This window comes from Zootoca vivipara, chromosome 5 (assembly GCF_965207765.1).
Source record: "Zootoca vivipara chromosome 5, rZooViv2.hap1.1, whole genome shotgun sequence".
NCBI lineage: Eukaryota > Metazoa > Chordata > Lepidosauria > Squamata > Lacertidae > Zootoca > Zootoca vivipara.
In genome coordinates, this window is record NC_142588.1 from 92623379 (window position 1) to 92642967 (window position 19589).

A 19589-nucleotide genomic window follows, 5' to 3' on the forward strand; every position below is an offset into this window, starting at 1 on the left:
ATTCTGCAAAAGGCAGTAAAATTCAGCTTCCTATGTTCCTAAACATGCCTCATTTTATGTCTTGGATTCCCAGAAAATGCTTGAGCTTGCTGCTTTCTGGGGCCAGCCCCACACCAATATCAACCCGCCTGCCGGCATCACCCAATGATGGCAACAGCTCACTGGGAGAGGCATCCTACAGGCGCCCAGAAGCCCTTTGCTTTACTACGTTGCAGGTTAAACACAGGGGAGCTTTCCTTCCCAGGCAGAGCAGCTTCTGAAGACTTGCAAGCAGTGATATCTGTTTAAGAAAAAGGGCGATTTGAGGCTTATGTCTGCCTGAAACGGGGGTCTGTTTCTTTGACTGTCCTGCCCCACCAGAACTGCAGTTATTGAGGGGGTTTTAAGTGCTTTACGCTGCCCTGATGGTTTGAGAGGGTGCTATATAAATACCAGGGTTCAGACAAGGGTCTCTCTGGGGGTGGGGAATTGGATTCAGTTTGCATTTTAAGTTGAATTTATTAAATTCCCAGGTCCCGAAACAATATGAGAACTGAAGTACCACCATCTTCCAAGTTCACACTTATTTGAATCTGCAACACTGTTCTCCAGCCAAGCAAACATTTACAAAAATGTTATTATGATATGTGTTTTTGTGTTTTTATACTGTATGTCGCCATGTGGTCCTCGGATGAAGGAAATCAACAATGAGTAGAGGGAAATGTGCAAAAAAATCAATATGAAAACAGCATACAAAAATCATCATATTAGGAGCAATTGCTGGCAATAGTGTGGACATTGGTTAAGACTACAAGCAAAAAATGTGTCTATTGAGGAGAATTCGGCCCTAAAAGTGGAATAATATCCATGAGGTTTTTAAAAATAAATTAAAAATTGCAAATTGCTGCAGAACGAAAACTTTGGAGAGCTGAATTTAAGGCTGGAAAAATTGAGAAATGGAGAGAAATGAAATTTGCAGATCCTTCCAGCCTTACCTGGGGATACAACTTGCCACCTTCTGTATTCAAAGCAAATGCTCCACCACAAAGCCACTAAGCCAGCCTTCTCCCAATCCACCTGTCTTCCAGATATTTCTGACTACAACTCCTATCATCCATGACATCTGTTTGCAAAGTGTTTTGTCTGCCCTGCAGCCACAGAGATCATTTTACTGCTGCATACATAACAGGGTTGAGTTCCGGGACCAGATCTTTCCGGGAAAGATAAGAAACTTATTTTTCACTTATGGTCTCTTTACTGTTATTATTTTTATCCCTTTGCTTATTTTTTATCTTCTTCATTTTCTTTCTTTCTTATTTCTTGTTCTGTTTCTGTTTTTTGTTATATGTTGAAAAGTTTTAATAAACCAGTTCCCTGATGACGGAGGCCTGGCTAAAAATATACCGTACTTCGAAGCAAGGTTTGGGTGTGCTATGTTACCTTACGGTTTGATTAGAAATTCTACTGCCTGGCCCAAAGTGAAGAACTGTGTATGAATACAAAGGAAAGAGACAGCAGAAGTACAATGGACTCAATCAATCAATCAATCAAAAAGAGTATAGAATGCCAAATATCGCAAAATAGCCCACCATGCAAACAGGAAATGTTTTAGGAGTGCCAGTTCACCTTGTGGCAAAAGACACAGAAGATCCATCCATTGTTCCAGCCCCATCTCTCCCTCTCACCGAATGTATACACACTCCCTTCTCATCTCTCGCCCAGGGGGACAGGATACCGAGAAGTCAGTACGGGGCAAAGTGACAAACCTGCCAGGGCTCTGGAGAGATTACAATCAACCGGCTGCAATTCATTACATCTCCATTTTGAATTTTCATTTAACCCAGTAATCGGATAATGGCCCACTCGTGAATCCATCACTTAAGCCAGTCTGGTATCTCAAGTATCGGACAGGTGCTTGTTTAGTCTTCCCTGCGGCCTCTGGCCTGTCCACTCTCTGCCATGAAAATGATTGAACCCTTCTCTGTCTTTTGCTGTCCCCCTGGATTCTCCCCATGCCTGCTGGCCAGCCAGGGAGTGCAGGAGATTGCTTGCAGAGAAGTCAGACTGCGTTCAGCGGCGCTTGCTCCCAGGCCGGCACGCAGACGATGGCAGCCAGGATCACTTGCCAAGTCGAAAGAAAAGCGCCAGGGCTTTCAATGAGCTGTCATGTCCTTCACCCACCGAGAGCCCTCCAGATGTGGACTACAGTTCCCAACCATCACAGTCCAAAACCAGAGAGAGCCACTTTGGCACAGCCCGAACTAATAGCACCAGCCACCTTATGCTGTCTATCAACTCTCTAATTAAATGTATTTGGGTCGAAGTCAACAATAAAGATGAGAGAGCCTGGAAAAATAACTGAGGGGTATCTCCCCACCCCCCCACCCCATGCTCCGGCACCTAGAATAGAAATTTGAGGAGTGGGAGAAAGCTCTCCTATGGATTGCTCTTAGTTTGCAGCCTTTGGTCATGCTGTCGTGTGACAAAGAGACCCTGCCTATTTACCTTAACTACGGCTTGCTTGATAGCAGCCAATTTCATTCATAAGCTATAGTTTGCAGTTGACTTTTTTCAATTAACCGCTGTCTGTCGGGTTTGGACAAATGCCAATGTGGGGTTAATTAAAAAATGCAAGTGGCAGTTTTTGAACTTCCCCAGGGAAGCTTGAGCTTCATTGTAGCTGCTCAGTTTTGGGGATATTTATTTTCTGCGCTGTGTGTTTCTCTAAAAAGTATGGCTATCTTCTTCCCATTATGAGGAATTCTTGCGGGCACAACTGACAAATGGATGGCTGAAAGTTGCTTTTACTTATCTTTCCTGTTATTATTCTTATCTCTTTGCTTATTTGCTATCTTCTTCATTTTCTTTCTTTCTATCTATCTTATTTCTTGTTCTGCTTCTGTTTTTTGTTGTATGTTGAAAAGTTTTAATAAAACTATATTTGACGAAGAAGAAGGTAATTTGGCCTGATTAGATAGATTTCAACACTTGCTGGATCTAGGGATTAATTACAGGAATCCGACACCCACAAACTCATAACTGTGTACAGACTCTCACGAAGGCAGAAATAAAGAAGAGAAAGCATATTGCCATTTTCCACCATCACGGGTCAACTCGTCAGTTTTTAGCTTGTGTGATACCTTGGTTTTATTTCTCAAGTTGAGCCTCTGGAATCTCCCTTCTTAAGCCTTTTGAGGGGACAGTTCAATTTGCTTCCCCCTCCCTCCCCGTCAACTGCATCTAAGGCCAGTTTTGAATTTTCTAAAGCTATCGTCACAGCTGCTCTTCGGCTGCATTCATTGAATCGTAGAATTGGACAGGACCCAAGGGTCATCTAGTCCAACCCCCTGGAATGCAGGAATCGCAACTGAAAAATCCCTGGCAGATGGCCATCCAACCTCTGCTTTAAAATCTCCAAGGAAGAAGAGCCCGAAAAAGAAGACAAAAATCTATTTCTGTATGCGACAACAGCGGCCAGAGTTTTGATAGATCAAGGATGGAAACATTAAGATCTGCCGACTATCGAGGAATGGCAAACAAAGATGGTAGAGCACGCAGAATTAGCCAGGCTGACGGGACGAATTCGTGAGCAGGATGACCAGACGTTCCAAAAAGACTGGAAGAAATTTATAACTTACCTTGAGAAACACTGTTTACATATAAGAACACTGGCAGGTCTGAGATAAACCTTACAACGTATAATTGATGGAGCATTCTATATGAGATTATAGAAAGAACCATGTATAGATATGAACAGTTGTTGTTGTTTAGTCGTTTAGTCGTGTCCGACTCTTTGTGACCCCATGGACCAGAGCATGCCAGGCACTCCTGTCTTCCACTGCCTCTCACAGTTTGGTCAAATTCATGTTGGTAGCTTCGAGAACACTGTCCAACCATCTCGTCCTCTGTCGTCCCCTTCTCCTTGTGCCCTCCATCTTTCCCAACATCAGGGTCTTTTCCAGGGAGTCTTCTCTTCTCATGAGATGGCCAAAGTATTGGAGCCTCAGATTCACGATCTGTCCTTCCAGTGAGCACTCAGGGCCGATTTCCTTCAGAATGGATAGGTTTGATCTTCTTGCAGTCCATGGGACTCTCAAGAGTCTCCTCCAGCACCATAATTCAAAAGCATCAATTCTTTGGCGATCAGCCTTCTTTATGGTCCAGCTCTCACTTCCATACATCACTACTGGGAAAACCCCTTCATGGATCACTACCTTGTCATGGCGAAGGGGCTTAAATAATTTAGAGAAGTTATGTTTTGACCAAACGTGATCCACCTGGAGAAGGAACCGGCAAGCCACTCCAGTATCCCTGCCAAGAAAACTCCATGGACAAAGACAAGAGATATGAACAGTATGCTGATATAAATCAGTGTGTAAATATTATAGTGTGGAAACAAGAAAACCAGAAGAGGGGTAGAGGGAAGTGGTAATCCTGAGAGTTTTAGGTTACTAATATTGTCAAGGTAAATGTACCCCTGACCGTTAGGTCCAGTCGCTGATGACTCTGGGGTTGCAGCGCTCATCTTGCTCCATAAGCCGAGGGAGCTGGCGTTTGTCCGCAGACACCTTCCAGGTCATGTGGCCAGCATGACTAAGCCGCTTCTGGCGAACCAGAGCAGCGCACGGAAACGCCGTTTACCTTCCCGCCGGAGTGGTACCTATTTATCTACTTGCACTTTTACGTGCTTTCGAACTGCTAGGTGGGCAGGAGCTGGCCACCCATGTCCCACACTAATATTGTAAGAATGTATAAATATATAAAAACAATTGCAAAAAAGGAAGGAGAGCCTGCCACCTTCCGAGCACCTTTCGTTTGCTTCAACACAACGAACAGTCTGCACAACTCGAAAGCTTACATGCTTTCCCACCATTTTAATAGAGAGAGAAAAATATCTCTGACATCAGTTGTTGTCCACCTATTCCAGTATAGCTTTAACGATTAAATCAAATGCCAACAACTGGAAATGCAATTGGTGATAAAAGCCTGTCCTCAAGCACTCTCTCACTCTCTTTCTCTCCCTCACACACACACACATAAAGAAACAACCAGCCAGTTTTTCTGTTTCTCTGCTGCTGCTTATCCTTCCCTTCTCGAACCTGCTGCCCTGCAGGCATTTTGAACTAGTTTCGTGACAGAGTCCCTTCCCAGCATGCAACAGCTTCCCATGTTCCCAGAGGGTGGGGCACAAGCTCTGCATGCAGACTCATAGAATCGTAGAGTTGGAAGGGTTCCCATGGGTCATCTAGTCCAACCCCCTGCAATGCAAAGCCCCGGGTTCAATTCCTTATGCCTCCAAGTCATCCTGGGCTGGGCTCAGCTAGATAGATCTTTAGTCTGAGTCAGTATACAATAAAGGAGCTCTCCAAGGACAAAGAGTATAAATCAGGGGTCCCCAAACTAAGGCCCGGGGGCCGGATGCAGCCCAATTGCCTTCTCAATCCGGCCCGCGGATGGTCCGGGAATCAGCATGTTTTTACATGAGTAGAATGTGCCCTTTTATTTAAAATGCATCTCTGGGTTATTTGTGGGGCATAGGAATTCGTTCATTTTTTTTTCCAAATATAGTCCGGCCCCCCACAAGGTCTGAGGGACAGTGGACTGGCCCCCTGCTGGAAACGTTTGCTGACCCCTGGTATAAATGGATGGGTGTAATAGGAGTAGTGAGGCTGAGTCTGCTCCCTGTGTTGTTTAGATGTGACTCTTCTCTCGCAGGAAGAAAAAGAAGAAGTTCGGTGCATCTGTGGCCAAAGTCAGTTGTGTACAGCTCCGACTGGCAAGAAACCAATAACGTCACTAACCCACCTCCCAGTTCTGATTCTGCTTTTGGAAAAAGAAAGGAGACGAGCAAATGTAAATTTAATTCAGTAATGTGTGTGCGGCATTTTATGGGCCTTTCACAGCGTGGGGGAATCACAGGGATGAGGCACAACAAAAGGAGGGGGAAAACACATAGCCATTGGGGGGGGTAGGACCCTGAGTCAGCCAAAGCAGTGGGGGGTGGGGACATTTTCAGGAACACGCGTGGGTGGGGGAGTCTTATTTTTGAAACTTACAGTAGGGGAGTCAGGGTTGGGACAGGGCAGGTGAGGGGACTCTAAAGGGAGACTCCGAAGGTCCATTGAACAGAGAAAAAGGTCCATTTAACACAAAAACCCACAGCAACGCGTGGCCGGGCCAGCTAGTTTTACTAATAAAAAAGGCAGACAGTCTGCCTGGAGCATGGAGGGGCGGAGGCAAGGAGCAGGTCTGGTGACTGAATCATCCTACGGTATCTGTCAAACACGTTGGGGAAGCAGGGGCAAGCCGAGCTTGATCCTGCTCTGTGCTCTTGCTCATCTAAGCCCCTGCAGGGGCAAGATCATTCAGTGGAGGACGAGAAGGCTTGGGGCTGGAGCTTGTTCTACAGCAGAGCTCAATAATATTTCTGGGCTCTTACCATCTTGCATAATGCAAATTAATTAATGTATATGCACGGTTGATTATCAAGGGGGTGGGGAATCTTCGTCCTTCATCACCCGGCATTGTTCCATACAACTGAGTTACAATTGCAGGGCTGCGTCCCGTACAAGCTGCAATTTAGAAAGTTTGCCGCTTGCTGCGGGTTTATCCCGTTGCTCTGGGACTCAGGCCATTTGCAGAGAAGGAGTTGTGTCCAGCACCGTGATGGATTACAGGGTCCTTTGGACTGGCTGACGGTGGCTTTTGCAGGCATGCGTTGCCTACTTGTCTTCCCTTTGGGTTCCGAGGGACTTGCCGTATCAATAGCGTCACTCATGTTCAGACAAACTACTTGCACATTCATCTCTTTGTATTGTTTGCTGTAATGAATGCTTCCAACTCTGTTTGGCTTAAGCATTTGCTAGTTTTATTCTGGTTTAGTCCCATAGGATCCCCACAGGCAGAGGCTTCACTAGCAGTTTGCCAACTTGGACAGGACAGCTGCAGAAGAGGATTAGATGACTCCGTGGAGGATCAGGCTCTCAATGGCTGCTAGTCACGATGGCCATGCATTTCACCATGAGAGGTAGTGGGAATCACAGGTGGAGAATGTGCCATCGCATGAAGGTCCTGCTTGTGGGATTCCCAAAGGCATCTGGCTGGCCACTGTGAGAACAGGCATACGGTAGAATCATAGAACGGTAGAGTTGGAAGGGACCCCCGAGGGTCATCTAGTCCAACCCCGTGCAATGCAGAAATCTCAGCTGAAACATCCATGGCAAATTACCATCCAACCTCTGCTTTAAAAACCTCCCGGGAAGGAGAGTCCACCTCCTCCGAGGGAGACTGTTTCACTGTAAAACAGCTCTTTTGCCATCAGAAACCTTTTCCATATGTTTAGATGGTGAAGTGTAGGTGGGTTCTCACAAGGCAAGACACATCAATAACAGCAAGAACCTTTATTGAACTACATAACTGGGAAACGGGGGGCAAAGCAACTGCTCATATATACATTCCTGGAAACCTGGGCCACTCCCACTCCCAGCGTGATTGGCTGTCTAAGCTTCCAAGCTGCGAATCACGACTCAAGAGTTCAAGGGCCAATGACAGAGGGCCAAATCCTGAAATGTTTTGTGATTGGACATCATATATCGAATCAGAACACAGGAGCTCAGAATCCTTAGTCCAGACTCAAGCTCAGGCAAGCACAGACCACTGAATACATAACGGTTGGGATCTCCTTTCATCTAACTTGAAGCCATTGGTTCGAGTCCTACCCTCCAGAGCAGGAGAAAACAAGCTTGCTCCATCTTCCCTGTTACAGCCCTTGAGATATTTGAAGGTGGCTATCTTATTTCCTGTCAGTCTCCTCTTTTGCAGGTTAAGCATAACCAACTGACTCAGCTGTTCCTCATAAGGAGGCAGGATCAGAATGGTCTTTGGCCTGATCCAGCAACCAGGCTCTTCTTAACTCCTCTTCTCTCTTTTTTCCAGCTCGGGGCCATGTATTCCTCTGTCAACTGCTCCCATTTGGGATTAAAGCTGTCCGCCCTGGAGGTGCTGGAGAAGGACCTGTGCAATGATAGCAGTCGAGAAGAGCCTTACTTTGACCCCGAAGACCTGAACATGACCATAGAGCAGCTCCGCCTGAAGTACTTGGGGCCGCGCCGGTCGGGGTTCTTCGTCCCCATCTGCACCACGTACCTCCTGATTTTCGTGGTTGGTGCGGTGGGCAACGCCCTCACCTGCCTGGTCATCATCCAGCACCGATTCATGAGGACGCCTACCAACTATTACCTCTTCAGCCTGGCCGTCTCCGACCTGCTGGTCCTCCTGCTGGGCATGCCGCTGGAGATCTACGAGATGTGGAGCAACTACCCGTTCCTGCTGGGTGCGGCCGGCTGCTGCTTCAAGACGCTGCTCTTTGAAGCCGTCTGCTTCGCCTCCATCCTCAACGTGACGGCGCTCAGCGTGGAGCGCTACATTGCCGTGGTGCACCCTCTCAAGGCCAAGTACGTGGTGACCAAGAACCACGCCAAGAGGGTCATCGTCACTGTCTGGGTCCTGTCCATCGTCTGCTCCATCCCCAACACCAGCCTGCACGGCATCCAGACCCTCCGCGTCCCCGCCCGGGGGGTGGTCCCCGACTCAGCCACCTGCACCCTGGTCAAGTCCCGCCTGATGTACAACCTCATCATCCAGGTGACCACCATCATCTTCTTCTTTGTGCCCATGGGAGTCATCAGTGTCTTGTACCTGCTCATCGGCCTGCAGCTGAGGAAGGAGAAGATGCTCGAGGCTCTGGAGGCCAAGTCGGCAAGCAACTGCGACTACCACAGCGTCCGCCTCCAGCAGAAGAAAGTCCGCAGGAGGCAGGTGACCAACATGCTGTGTGAGTCAAGGGACCCCGGGAGCCGTGTGGGATTGTGGGGGAAATATTGTGGGGGGGGGGACGCGTTACTTGCATTCTTCTTATTCCCAGAACTAGGGCTACAGTCTTTGCCTTTATGTTGCCCATTCATTACTTTCACCAGTGAATGTGGTGTCAGAAAAGGCATATACAGGTGAAACTCGGGAAATTAGAATATTGTCAAAAAGTGCATTTATTTCAGTAATGCAACTTATTGTTTTTTATTTTTCTTTTAATTTTTACAAATGCTTTCTTTTGGAAATTCCACAGTAATAAAACAAATAGTTACAATACAGTAATACAAAAATAAACACCGCTATTGTTGTTTAGTCGTTTAGTCGTGTCCAACTCTTCGTGACCCCATGGACCAGAGCACGCCAGGCACTCTTGTCTTGCACTGCCTCCCGCAGTTTGGTCAAACTCATGTTCGTAGCTTCGAGAACACTGTCCAACCATCTCGTCCTCTGTCGTCCCCTTCTCCTTGTGCCCTCAATCTTTCCCAACATCAGGGTCTTTTCCAAGGATTCTTCTCTTCTCATGAGGTGGCCAAAGTATTGGAGCCTCAGCTTCACGATCTGTCCTTCCAGTGAGCACTCAGTGAACACCGCTATTACATTTCATTAATTACACTCCATTTATAATTGACCCGTCTAACGACAAATAATTACAATTACAGCAAATAAAGGCTTGACATATCTTGCTTTGCATGTCATGCATCTATCTCATATATTGGTTTCACCTTTTAAGTTGCGTTACAGAAATAAATGCACTTTTTGACGATATTCTAATTTTCCGAGTTTTACCTGTATTATCTTTAGCTGTCATACTACCAGGAATTGGTTATGTATCTTCTCTGTACAGTGGCACCTTGGTTCTCAAGCTTAATTTGTTCCAGAATTCTGTTCCAAAACCAAAGCTTTCCAAAACCAAGGCGCACTTTCCATTAGAAAGCAATGCAAAACGGACTAATCCATTCCAGACTTTTAAAAACAAGCCCTAAAACAGCAATTTAACATGAATTTTACTATCTAACGAGACCATTGATCCATAAAATGAAAGCAATAATCAATGTACTGCACTATAAAATAAATAAGACAGTATTGTAGATGATAAAAATTAAAATTATTATTATTTTTTTAATCTGCACTGATGATAGTCATTGTTTGGATGGGGGGGGGGCTTTTTATCCATTTCCGCAGTCACACACTCAATCAATCAATCAGTTGCTGAACTGGGTTCTACACAGTCACAAAAGCAAATTAACCGAAAAAGCCTCAAAAACAAATAGCAAAAACAAAAGCGCCAAACTTAATCCGTTCCTGAGGTCTGTTTGACTTCCGAAATGTTCGAAAACCAAGGCACAGCTTCTGATTGGTGCAGGCGCCCCGGAAATAATAGCCGACAGCCGCATTGGATGTTTGGCTTCCGAAAAACGTTCAAAATCTGGACCTTACCTCCGGGTTTTCGGCGTTTGAGAACCAAGGCGTTTTGAGTACCAAGGCATTTGAGAACCAATGTACCACTGTATTTCAGCTAAAGTAGAACCTTTTGTAAATGTGTGCATGCACGCACGCACGCGCACACACATGCATGGTGCTGGAACTCACCATGAATACCACCCTTGTTCTCTTAAAGCGACAATGGCACCTACCTGAGAAGGGTCGGAACTGAGTTCCGGCTGAAAGAAAGCACTGGGTATGTAGTTTAAATTTAACATTAATTTCAGCATAGGCGGAACAATGGGGGTTGTGGGGAGGATGACGGGGAAACTTTGGGACAGGGAAAAGCAAACTCAATATTTGAAGGGCGGGGATCTGCTTCAAAGCTTCTTATAAGCTGAGAAGCAAAGAGGGACATGGCAGGGGACTTTCTGTAGGCAGAGCCGTCTTTCCCATAGGACCTAGTGGCTCGCCGCGCCAGGGCGCCGGCCTCTCAGGGGTGCCCCAGTGAGTGGGGGACCTTTGCCGGCAGCCTCCCCTTTCCCTGCATGCCACCAGATAGTTGGCAGAGCGCAACGAGCCACTAAGCCCTATGGCTCCTCCACCGCCGACGCTGCCTTCTCTCCCTCGGCCGCGGGAATCCCCTCAGCCGCCGCCCGCTGAGCCCCTGTCATCTGAGGGAGCGGCGGTGGCAGGAGCGGCTTCAAAGGGGCCTCCTCTGCGTCACCAGTGCCCGCCGCCCCACTAACCACCACTCCCCGGAGCACAGGCGGCGGCATGGCAACCACTTCCTGCTCCTCGGGCCACTGGGCAGCAGCGAGAGCGCCGGCAGCGAGCTGTCATTGTCAGGCAGCGGAGAAGGAGGAGGCGCCCCGGAGCCTCGCAAGCGAGTGCAGGTTTCCAGCGGGCTGGCCAGCTGCGCCGCGGCCACCACATCGGGGGCGTCTTCTGTGGGCGGCAGCTCCTGGGGCTACGAGGTGGTCCGCAAGTTGGGCCCCAAGTTCTACATTCTGGGAAAGGGAGGGGGCGCCAGAGGGATTTTTGCGCCATGGCGCCTGATATGCTTAAGACGGCTCTGTCTGTAGGAAAGCTGGCGGAAACCCAAGTGCTGGATTTAAGACAGAATACTTTCCTTCTTCCCCCACCTCACCTCCCTTGCTTGGGGGGGGGGGCAGAGAGCTTTTCTTGTTCATTCCCCCCCCCCCAGTTGCTAATCAGCATAGAGAATTCTCTGCCTCTCTCTGATTTTGTCATTAAATTTCCACCTGTCACAGCAGAGGCTAACACCCCTTGGAGCAACGCAATTCCAGCCCAATCCAAATGAATAAACAGATTCTAGCTAAAAATTATATACGCCAGAATATTTCCCGATGTGAGGGAAGGTTCTTCCATGTCTGCCTTAGCTAAATACAGTGGAACCTCGGTTTACGAACACAATTGGTTCCAGAAATCTGTTCATAAACCGAAGCGAACTTTCCCATTGAAAGTAATGGGAAGTTGATTAATCCGTTCTAGACGACGAAAAACACCCCCTAAAGCAGCAGGGCCTTCACTCCGATGCCTTCGCGGAGGCCGGGGAGTGCTCCCTGGCCTCCGCGAAGGCATCGGAGAGAAGGCCCTGCTGCTTTAGGGGGTGTTTTTCCTCGTCTAGAAGGATTAACTGCTTTGCTCCGATGCCTTTGCGGAGGCTGGGGAGCGCTTTCGCGGCTGCAGCCCAGTCGCGAAAGCGCTCCCCAGCCTCCGCGAAGGCATCGGAATGAAGTCCCGGCTCCGATGCCTTCCGGAGGCTGGGGCTTCGCTCCGATGCCTTTGCGGAGGCCGGGGAGCGTTTCCGCGACTGGGCTACAGCCGCGAAAGCGCTCCCCGGCCTCTGGGAGGCATCGGAATGAAGTCCTGGCCTCCCCGAAGGCATCGGACGCTCAGTAGGCCTCGGGCACCTTGGTTTACTAACTTCCGGGTTAGGATAGTTCGTAAACCGAAAGTTCGTAAACCGAGGTGTTCATAAACCGAGGTTCCACTGTACACAATAAAGATATACTGATCCGCTGTAAATGTGCCCTTTTGCTTCAAACCCCTCACAAGCTTTAATTTGTTAGGTTTTGTGCCACAGCTAACTGCCATGCTCTCTTACACCACGCTCCTTCCAGAACTTTCCAGTACTTTGCTACTACCACCAAGGGGCCTTTGGTTCCTAACCGCCATTTCCTCCATTGCTTTAAAAGAGGATTAAGAAAAATTCCCGCAGGGGAAGGCTCTCGATGGCTATTAGCCATGATGGCGATGTTCCACAGGGAAAGAGTGGTCTTGTGTTCGAATCCCGCTTGCGGGTTTCCCACAGGTGGCACCCAGTCGGCCACCTCGAGGACAGATGTTCTCCTCCCTCACGTTCTTCTCTCTGCCCCTCAGTTGCGCTTGTGGTCGTCTTTGGGATCTGCTGGGCTCCCTTCCACACCGACCGCCTGGTCTGGAGCTTCGTGACCCACTGGACCGACCGGATGCTGAGGATGTTCCAGTACGTGCACATCATCTCGGGTGTCTTCTTCTACCTGAGCTCGGCCGCCAACCCCATCCTCTACAACCTGATGTCCACCCGCTTCCGGGAGATGTTCAAGGACGTGATGTGCCGCCGGCGCTTCCAGAAGCTGCGCTCGCGCAAGCACTCGCCCAGCAGCACCCGCGTCACCATGCGCAGCACCGTCTCTGAGCACGTCGGTGGAGGCGATGGGCAGCCGCTGTCCGACCTGGAGGACTATGAGGCCGACCCGGAGAGGGACAAGGCCGAGGAGTGTGAGGGCCCTTTCCTCTGAGGAGGAAGCCACTAGTCCAGCCGCACATGTCTTTGGAGGACGGAGCTTTCCTCTTGGACCGCAAGGCACCACCGACACTTGGCAGCATTATGTAAAATAATGGGTCTGGTCTTGCCTGGACCTGCATCCGTTCCCGGCTGCTTTGCCCTGAGGAACTCAACCGTGTTATGAACAGAGGGCTTTCTTTTGTAAGGGGTCGCACAGAACTGTCTTTCTCGGCCCCTAGTTGTAAAATCATCACCGTCATAAAGGGTGTGTGGATGTGAGTGCAAAGGGGAGCCTCGTCCCCAGGCTCCCTGGTTCGGCTTGCGCTTTTCAAAATGGCCACTTCTGACGCCTCCGTCAAAATGGCGGCCACAAAGAGGGCGGGGCTTGAGGCTGCTCCCAAATCCATGCTCGGCAAGGCGCATGGCGGGAGGTTCTAGAAAGTTCTGTGGGATTCCCACACCCTCTACCCTTTCCAATTTTGGATTTAATCTAAAAGAGATTAGGGGAGGGGAGTTCGCTCTTGGCGGTTCATGTCTCTCCCATCGTCCCTGTTTTTCTAACTGTGGTTGCCTCGCGACTGCCATGTGCTTGGTTTGAACCTATTTATTTATTTATTTTGTTGTGGCGATATTCCCACCTTTTTCTCCAAAGGCAGCATATGTGGGTCTCCTCCTTTCCTCCTGGTTTATCCCCAGCACAAAACCCCTGCGAGGTAGGCCGGGCTGAGGGGTGGCGAGGAAAGAAGACACTGGAGGCCGTATGCATCCTTCAGCTCTTTCAGAAGATCACCCATTGTGCTCCACGGAGGATTAGGGACTTGAACCCTCGTCTCCAAATTCATGCCTGTGTGTACTGGCCTGCTGCTGCTCTAAAATCTACATAACTGTACATTTGTTTCTTTATTTTTCTAGGCTTCAGTACCCCGCCTTTCCCTCAAGATGTTTCAGGTGGCTTAACCCAAAAGAAAGTATTTTTCACTTTTTAAAAAAGTAAGCATAACTCAGGGTTGCCATACCTCCGGAATTTTTCCAGACATAGCCAGAAATCAGCCATCGGAAACAGCGTCCGGTTGGAAATCGCATTAAACTTCCAAGAAAATCCAAATGTAGGGCAACTCATGTCGGCACTGTCATTGCTGGTGATTTCCCTTAAAAACAGCTCAAAAACTCTGTGGGGGGAGTTGGGTTTTTTTTTTGAGATTTTGCAAGAAACAAAAAAACTCAGCAACTTTGGGCAAAACTAAAAAAATAAACGCCAAAACTTTGATTTTCACTTTTTGAAATATGGCAAATAAACTCCAGAAAAGACACACACACCCCTGATCAGGCCAAAAGCTCATCCTGACCAGGAGCTCCAAAACTTAGTGCCCAAGGAGGACCTGAATACAACATCTATATTTTGTATTCTGTCATCTGCCATGCTTTTTTTAAATCCTCAAAGGCAAATGCAGGGCTAGGGGCATGACTGAGGTGGGAAAGATTATGCATGGGGGGGGGGCCCTTGGAGAAGATGGATATTGATAATTTTTTTCTCCCTGTCTCACCATACTAGAACTCAGGGGCAATGAAGCCGATTGTTGGACGATTGGGGGCAGGCAAAAGAGATTTGTCACACAGTGCCTAGTTTAACTGCGGAACTCCCTCCCACAAGGATGGAGCAATGGCCACCAAGTAGAATGAAGACTGGACACATCCAGGAAGGATGAAGGCCATCAGTGGCTACTCACAGTCGAGAGGTCCCTGAATGCCAGGTTCTGGGAGTCCAAAGGTTGGGGCTGGGGTCCTCTGGCGCCATACCTGCCAAGTTGCTGTCCGAGAAATAAGGGACCGGGCCGAAGTAGCAGACCGGAAGTAGCACTGCCGCCATTTTGGAACTGGGCGGAGCATGCTCAGAAGTGACTTTTGATTATGCTTTGCCCAGTTCCAAAATGGCCGTCGCGCCAGAATAAACCGGGGAAAAACAAAAAAATCCATTTTTCCAGCTAAGAACAGCTGGAAAAACGGGGATTTCCCGAAGAATACGGGAGACTTGGCAGCTATGTCTGGAGCCACTTGTGGGCTGCTTCTCAGATCTATTTTGGCTGGCCACTGTGATCATAAGACGGTAAGAAGAGCCTGCGGAGATTTAGGGCGGTGCTGGAGGTTCCCCCACAGGGCACTGAGCTGAGGGGGTGCAAAATTGAGAAGATCCCCCATTAAATTTAAATTTAACATTTTTTTTATATCGCTAGCTAAAGACTACGGCAAAACAGCAGTCTACATATGCAGAAAAACCAGGGTCAGATCCGCCAGAATTCCTTATTGCACAGAATAAAAAGTAATTCTCAAATAAAATGTGCAAATGAGTATATCCATTCGGGGGGGTTGCCCAATTTTGGCCTCACACAGGGTGCCAGGATATGAAAGACTGCCAAAGTCCACCCCTGGTCAAGCCAAGGGCCCATTTTGTCCAGCATCCTGTTCTCACAGGGGCTGACCAGATGCCCCAATGGGAAACCTGCAAGCGGGATTCGAACACAAGACCCCTCTCCCCTTCTGCAGTTTCCAGCAACTGGCATTCCGAAGCATTGCTGCGTCCGACTGGAGGAAGAGCAACAGCCAAGCTAACATTCATCAGTAGCCCTCTCTGATAATTTGTAGTCCTCTAAGAGTCTAGCCGCTAGAAAACCAGGCTTTATTTCTGTCAATTGAATCAGAACCCTACTTTCTTGTGGATAAAACCCTACAGCTGTTTCTCTTTTATTTGGAAGAACAGAGTTGGATACAAAGCGATTTCAGGGTCAAGCGATTCAGTAAATATATTAAAGAGAGTTCTCTAAAGCCAGCTGGGTCATTCACAAAAATCTTATTTTTCCCTTCAGGCAAATATTTATTTTTAAAAGTGTGTTTGGCATTTATAACTGCGTTGAGAAGACTTGACTGGCAAGTCTGCAGGCCACAGAATTTTTTATTGCTGCCTCTTTTCTTTGTCAAAAAATAAGAAATAAATAGATTTGCTGCAATTCTTATTACCCTTCCAGCAGGGAATGTTCTGGTTTCATCTAAATACGTAAAAATAATACCAGCAGTTCTGCCCACCATTCTTCATCTAAGTGAAAGAGGTCTCTGGGGGTATTACTTATTCCTGATTCTTTATTACTGTTGAGAATAGATATTTAAAACTCCCCCCTTCTTAAAAACCCTAAAACTAACAGCATTTGTAAGTGGGAATATAGTTTTGAAAGCAAAGAAAGAACAAAGAACAATGGCCAAGGAGAGGATCAGCCCACAAAAAAAAAATATAACGGTGGAAACGGGGCAAAATGATCCCATCAAACAATGGCAAATTCAGGATATTTGGGAGGTTGTGCAAAACAAGCCAACTTCCCCAAAAGATCAGACTCTGCAACAAGGAAAGGTAGAGGAAAATGCACTGGAAAGTGTGGAACATCACTCGCTTTGACACAACTGCAGGAGGTTGGACTAGATGACCCTTGGGGTCCTTTCCAACTGTACAATTCTATGATTCTATGATGACATCTAACCTCCATGTAAGTACTTCTGTTTTTCGCCTGCAGGCCACTCTTGGTTCCTCGTGGGGTTCAAACTGAGCCGTGAGGCCATTTCCCCAAAATGACGCCAGGCTCTCCATCAGCTGATGTCACTGGGTGATGTCAGAAGTGGGTGGGTGATGTCACTGGGTGATGTCAAAAGAGGATGGAGGAGCGAATATGACTTTTATCCTTTGTCCAGTAAAAGCCAGGGGTCTCTGCTTACAGCCATCTCTGTCATGAAATTCTGCTCAATATGATCCAGAGCAGGACTCGGACGTATCGTTAGCAGAGTAAAAGCTTAAACACATTGCAGGATTCCCCAAAAATAGTTAATCCGGCAGAGCTTTGCTGCTACTGAAGGCAAATGAGCATAATGGTCACAAATTCAATGCATTCAGGATTGCCACTGTCCATAAGAAATCCAGTTGCAGCAGACTTCGCGGGTTGCAAACGCTGCGGGTTGCGAACGTGCGTCCCTCACGGATCACTTCGCAACCCGAGCATCCACTGCAACTAGCAGCAATACTGATTAATAGCCATGAGTTATTTTCATGTTTCTACCTTTACAAGTTTTAATGCAGTTTTAACCTTCTGATGGAAGCCACGTAGAGTGGCTGGGGAAACCCAGCCAGATGGGCGGGGTAGAAATAACAACAACAACAACAACAAGCCAGTCTGCCAAACCCCTTTGCATACAGATGCAAACAGAATCCAGCAGGGACTAGGCATGGCTAGGGAGCATCCATAAAGGATACTGTCACTTTAAAGGGCTCTTAAAGAAACACACACCCTGTGCCAGTACCTCAGTTTATGAACACCTCGGTTTACGAATTTTCGGTTTAGGAACACTGCGTACCCATCTGGAATGGATTAATTCACTTTCCATTACTTTCAATGGGAAAGTTCACTTCAGTTTATGAACGCTTCAGTTTATGAACAGACTTCCGGAACCAATTACACCCATGCTTCGGGTTAAGTATGCTTCAGGTTGAGTACTCCGCGGACCCGTCTGGAACGGATTAATTCACTTTCCATTACTTTCAATGGGAAAGTTCGCTTCAGTTTATGAACGCTTCAGTTTATGAACAGACTTCCGGAACCAATTGTGTTCATAAACCGAGGTACCACTGTAATGGGCAATGCCTTCTGTGATGCCCATATTTTATAGACAGTCCCTTAGCCCCTGCCCCTTGGTGAACTGTGAACTATTCCAGAAAACCCCATATGCAGGTATGTGGACTGTCTTTGTTGGAGCAACTGAAGGGATGCTCAGAGTTTTGTGGGCAGAAGAGCTATATTAGAAGAGGGAGGCAGCAGACACCTTTAATTCACCGCTTTAATAGTTCATAGATTGCTCATCCGCACACTGTGGCAAATGGCTTTCGGACAGCATGTTTTGAAAATGCCACTGAAATGTCAAGGCCTATTACTGTAACAGCCATGTGGCAATTGGCTTTGGACAGGCAAGAGATGCTCACCGGGGATAAATAGTTCTTATTTCCCTGGGAAAATGAACAAGACACCTTTCCCGAAATACCACGAGGGAAAACTGATCCCTACTCCCTCATCAAGAAACACTCCCAGGGTAGATAGAGGTAGAGAAGGAGAAGGGAACTGCTGCATTCACTCTGCATCAGGAATAGCTGGCGTTGTGTCCTCTGCATGGACTACAATTCCCATCATCCAGTGTCAGTTTCCAATCTACACTAGTTTGTAATATGTCAATGAGTCCATGCTAAGTATGTCCTTTAATCAGGGGTTAAATTTCCTTGGCAGTGACCCTGGGCTCTTCCGGACTGTCGCTCTTTTTGGGTGGGATTCTACCACCTTCGGGCAAATTGGGGTTGCACAATTACAGTTGATTGGGAGGCAGTGCATAATAGATCTGCTTCTCCAAAAAAACATTAATGTGTAATGTTTTATTACGTTTTAATATATGTTGGAAGCTGCCAATCAGATGGGCGAGATGCAAATACAGTAATAAAATTATGATACTTTTTGGGATAAAGAGAGCGGCAGGAAAACACCTGGAAAGACTTGCTTTGATGCATGTTCAAACCAATGAGGATTAAGGATCAAATGAGCAACAAACAGCTTGCCTGGAAGCAACATGAGACAAAACAGTTTGTTTATTGATGTGCAAAGCTTAGTGGCGTTGTGAAATTTGAGGGAAACAAAGCAATGGAATAAATGAATAAAGGGAGTTGCATTGGTTTAATAATGGCATGAACTAACAGTTGCATTGGCAAAGCCTAAAAGAGCCCCTACTAACTCCCTCTAACCCATTTATCTACAAAACAGACGTAATGTTTTGGTTCAGCTTCATACCATGCAAATCCTGTCTCTCAGGATTGCCCACCCTAAAACACACACCCCTCTAGAGCTTTTTCAGGATCAGCATGCGTCTGTCTCAAGAGACAATAAAAGATGGGGTGGGGGGATTGTGGCTATTTGAATTGTTATTGTACACATATAAATTCACAAGCAGGATTAACTTAAACCAAACAGTTAAAATTAATGTGAGAAAATAACTAGGGATAAATTATTAATTGGAGTAATGAAGGAGATGCAGTGTTACAAATTTTTAAAATAATGTATAAGAAACCGCAAAAGGAGTGAGGGGAAGTCAAAATACATATATTTGTTGGGAAATACTGGCTTGTACTTGTGTCAGAGTATTTCAGAAAAAATGAGAAATAAAATTTATAGATACATACCGTATTTTTCTGTGTATAAGACAATGTTTTTTCCCTTAGAAATAATAGGCAAAAATTGCTGGTCGTCTTATACACAGATAGCAGTGGGGAGACAGGCGATTGGTGGTAGCAGCCAGCAGGAGATAGAATCATAGAATCATAGAATCATAGAGTTGGAAAAGACCACAAGGGCCATCCAGCCCAACCCCCTGCCAAGCAGGAAACACCATCAAAGCATTCTTGACAGATGGCTGTCAAGCCTCCGCTTAAAGACCTCCAAAGAAGGAGACTCCACCA

The 19589-nt window shown here is 47.1% G+C and overlaps 1 protein-coding gene and 1 non-coding gene across 5 annotated transcripts in view; both read left to right on the forward strand.

Moving 5' to 3' along the window:
* Positions 1–19317, forward strand: part of NMUR1 (neuromedin U receptor 1) — a 31222-nt gene extending 11905 nt beyond the window's left edge. For 3 of the 4 annotated variants that reach the window (XM_060274293.2, XM_088669304.1, XM_088669303.1), the window contains exons 2-3: positions 7915–8812; positions 12676–19317. In XM_060274293.2, coding sequence (XP_060130276.1) covers positions 7915–8812; positions 12676–13076 — 1299 coding nt within the window. In that variant the 3' untranslated portion in view covers positions 13077–19317. Of the gene's footprint in view, positions 1–5689; positions 5833–7914; positions 8813–12675 lie in introns of those variants that run through there. The other variant, XM_035133486.3, reaches the window with a different exon arrangement.
* LOC118094113 (small nucleolar RNA SNORA13) lies at positions 8921–8986 on the forward strand. Its single transcript, XR_004693722.1, has one exon. It is a non-coding gene; the product is annotated as a small nucleolar RNA SNORA13 (small nucleolar RNA).
* Positions 19318–19589: the final 272 nt, after the last annotated feature.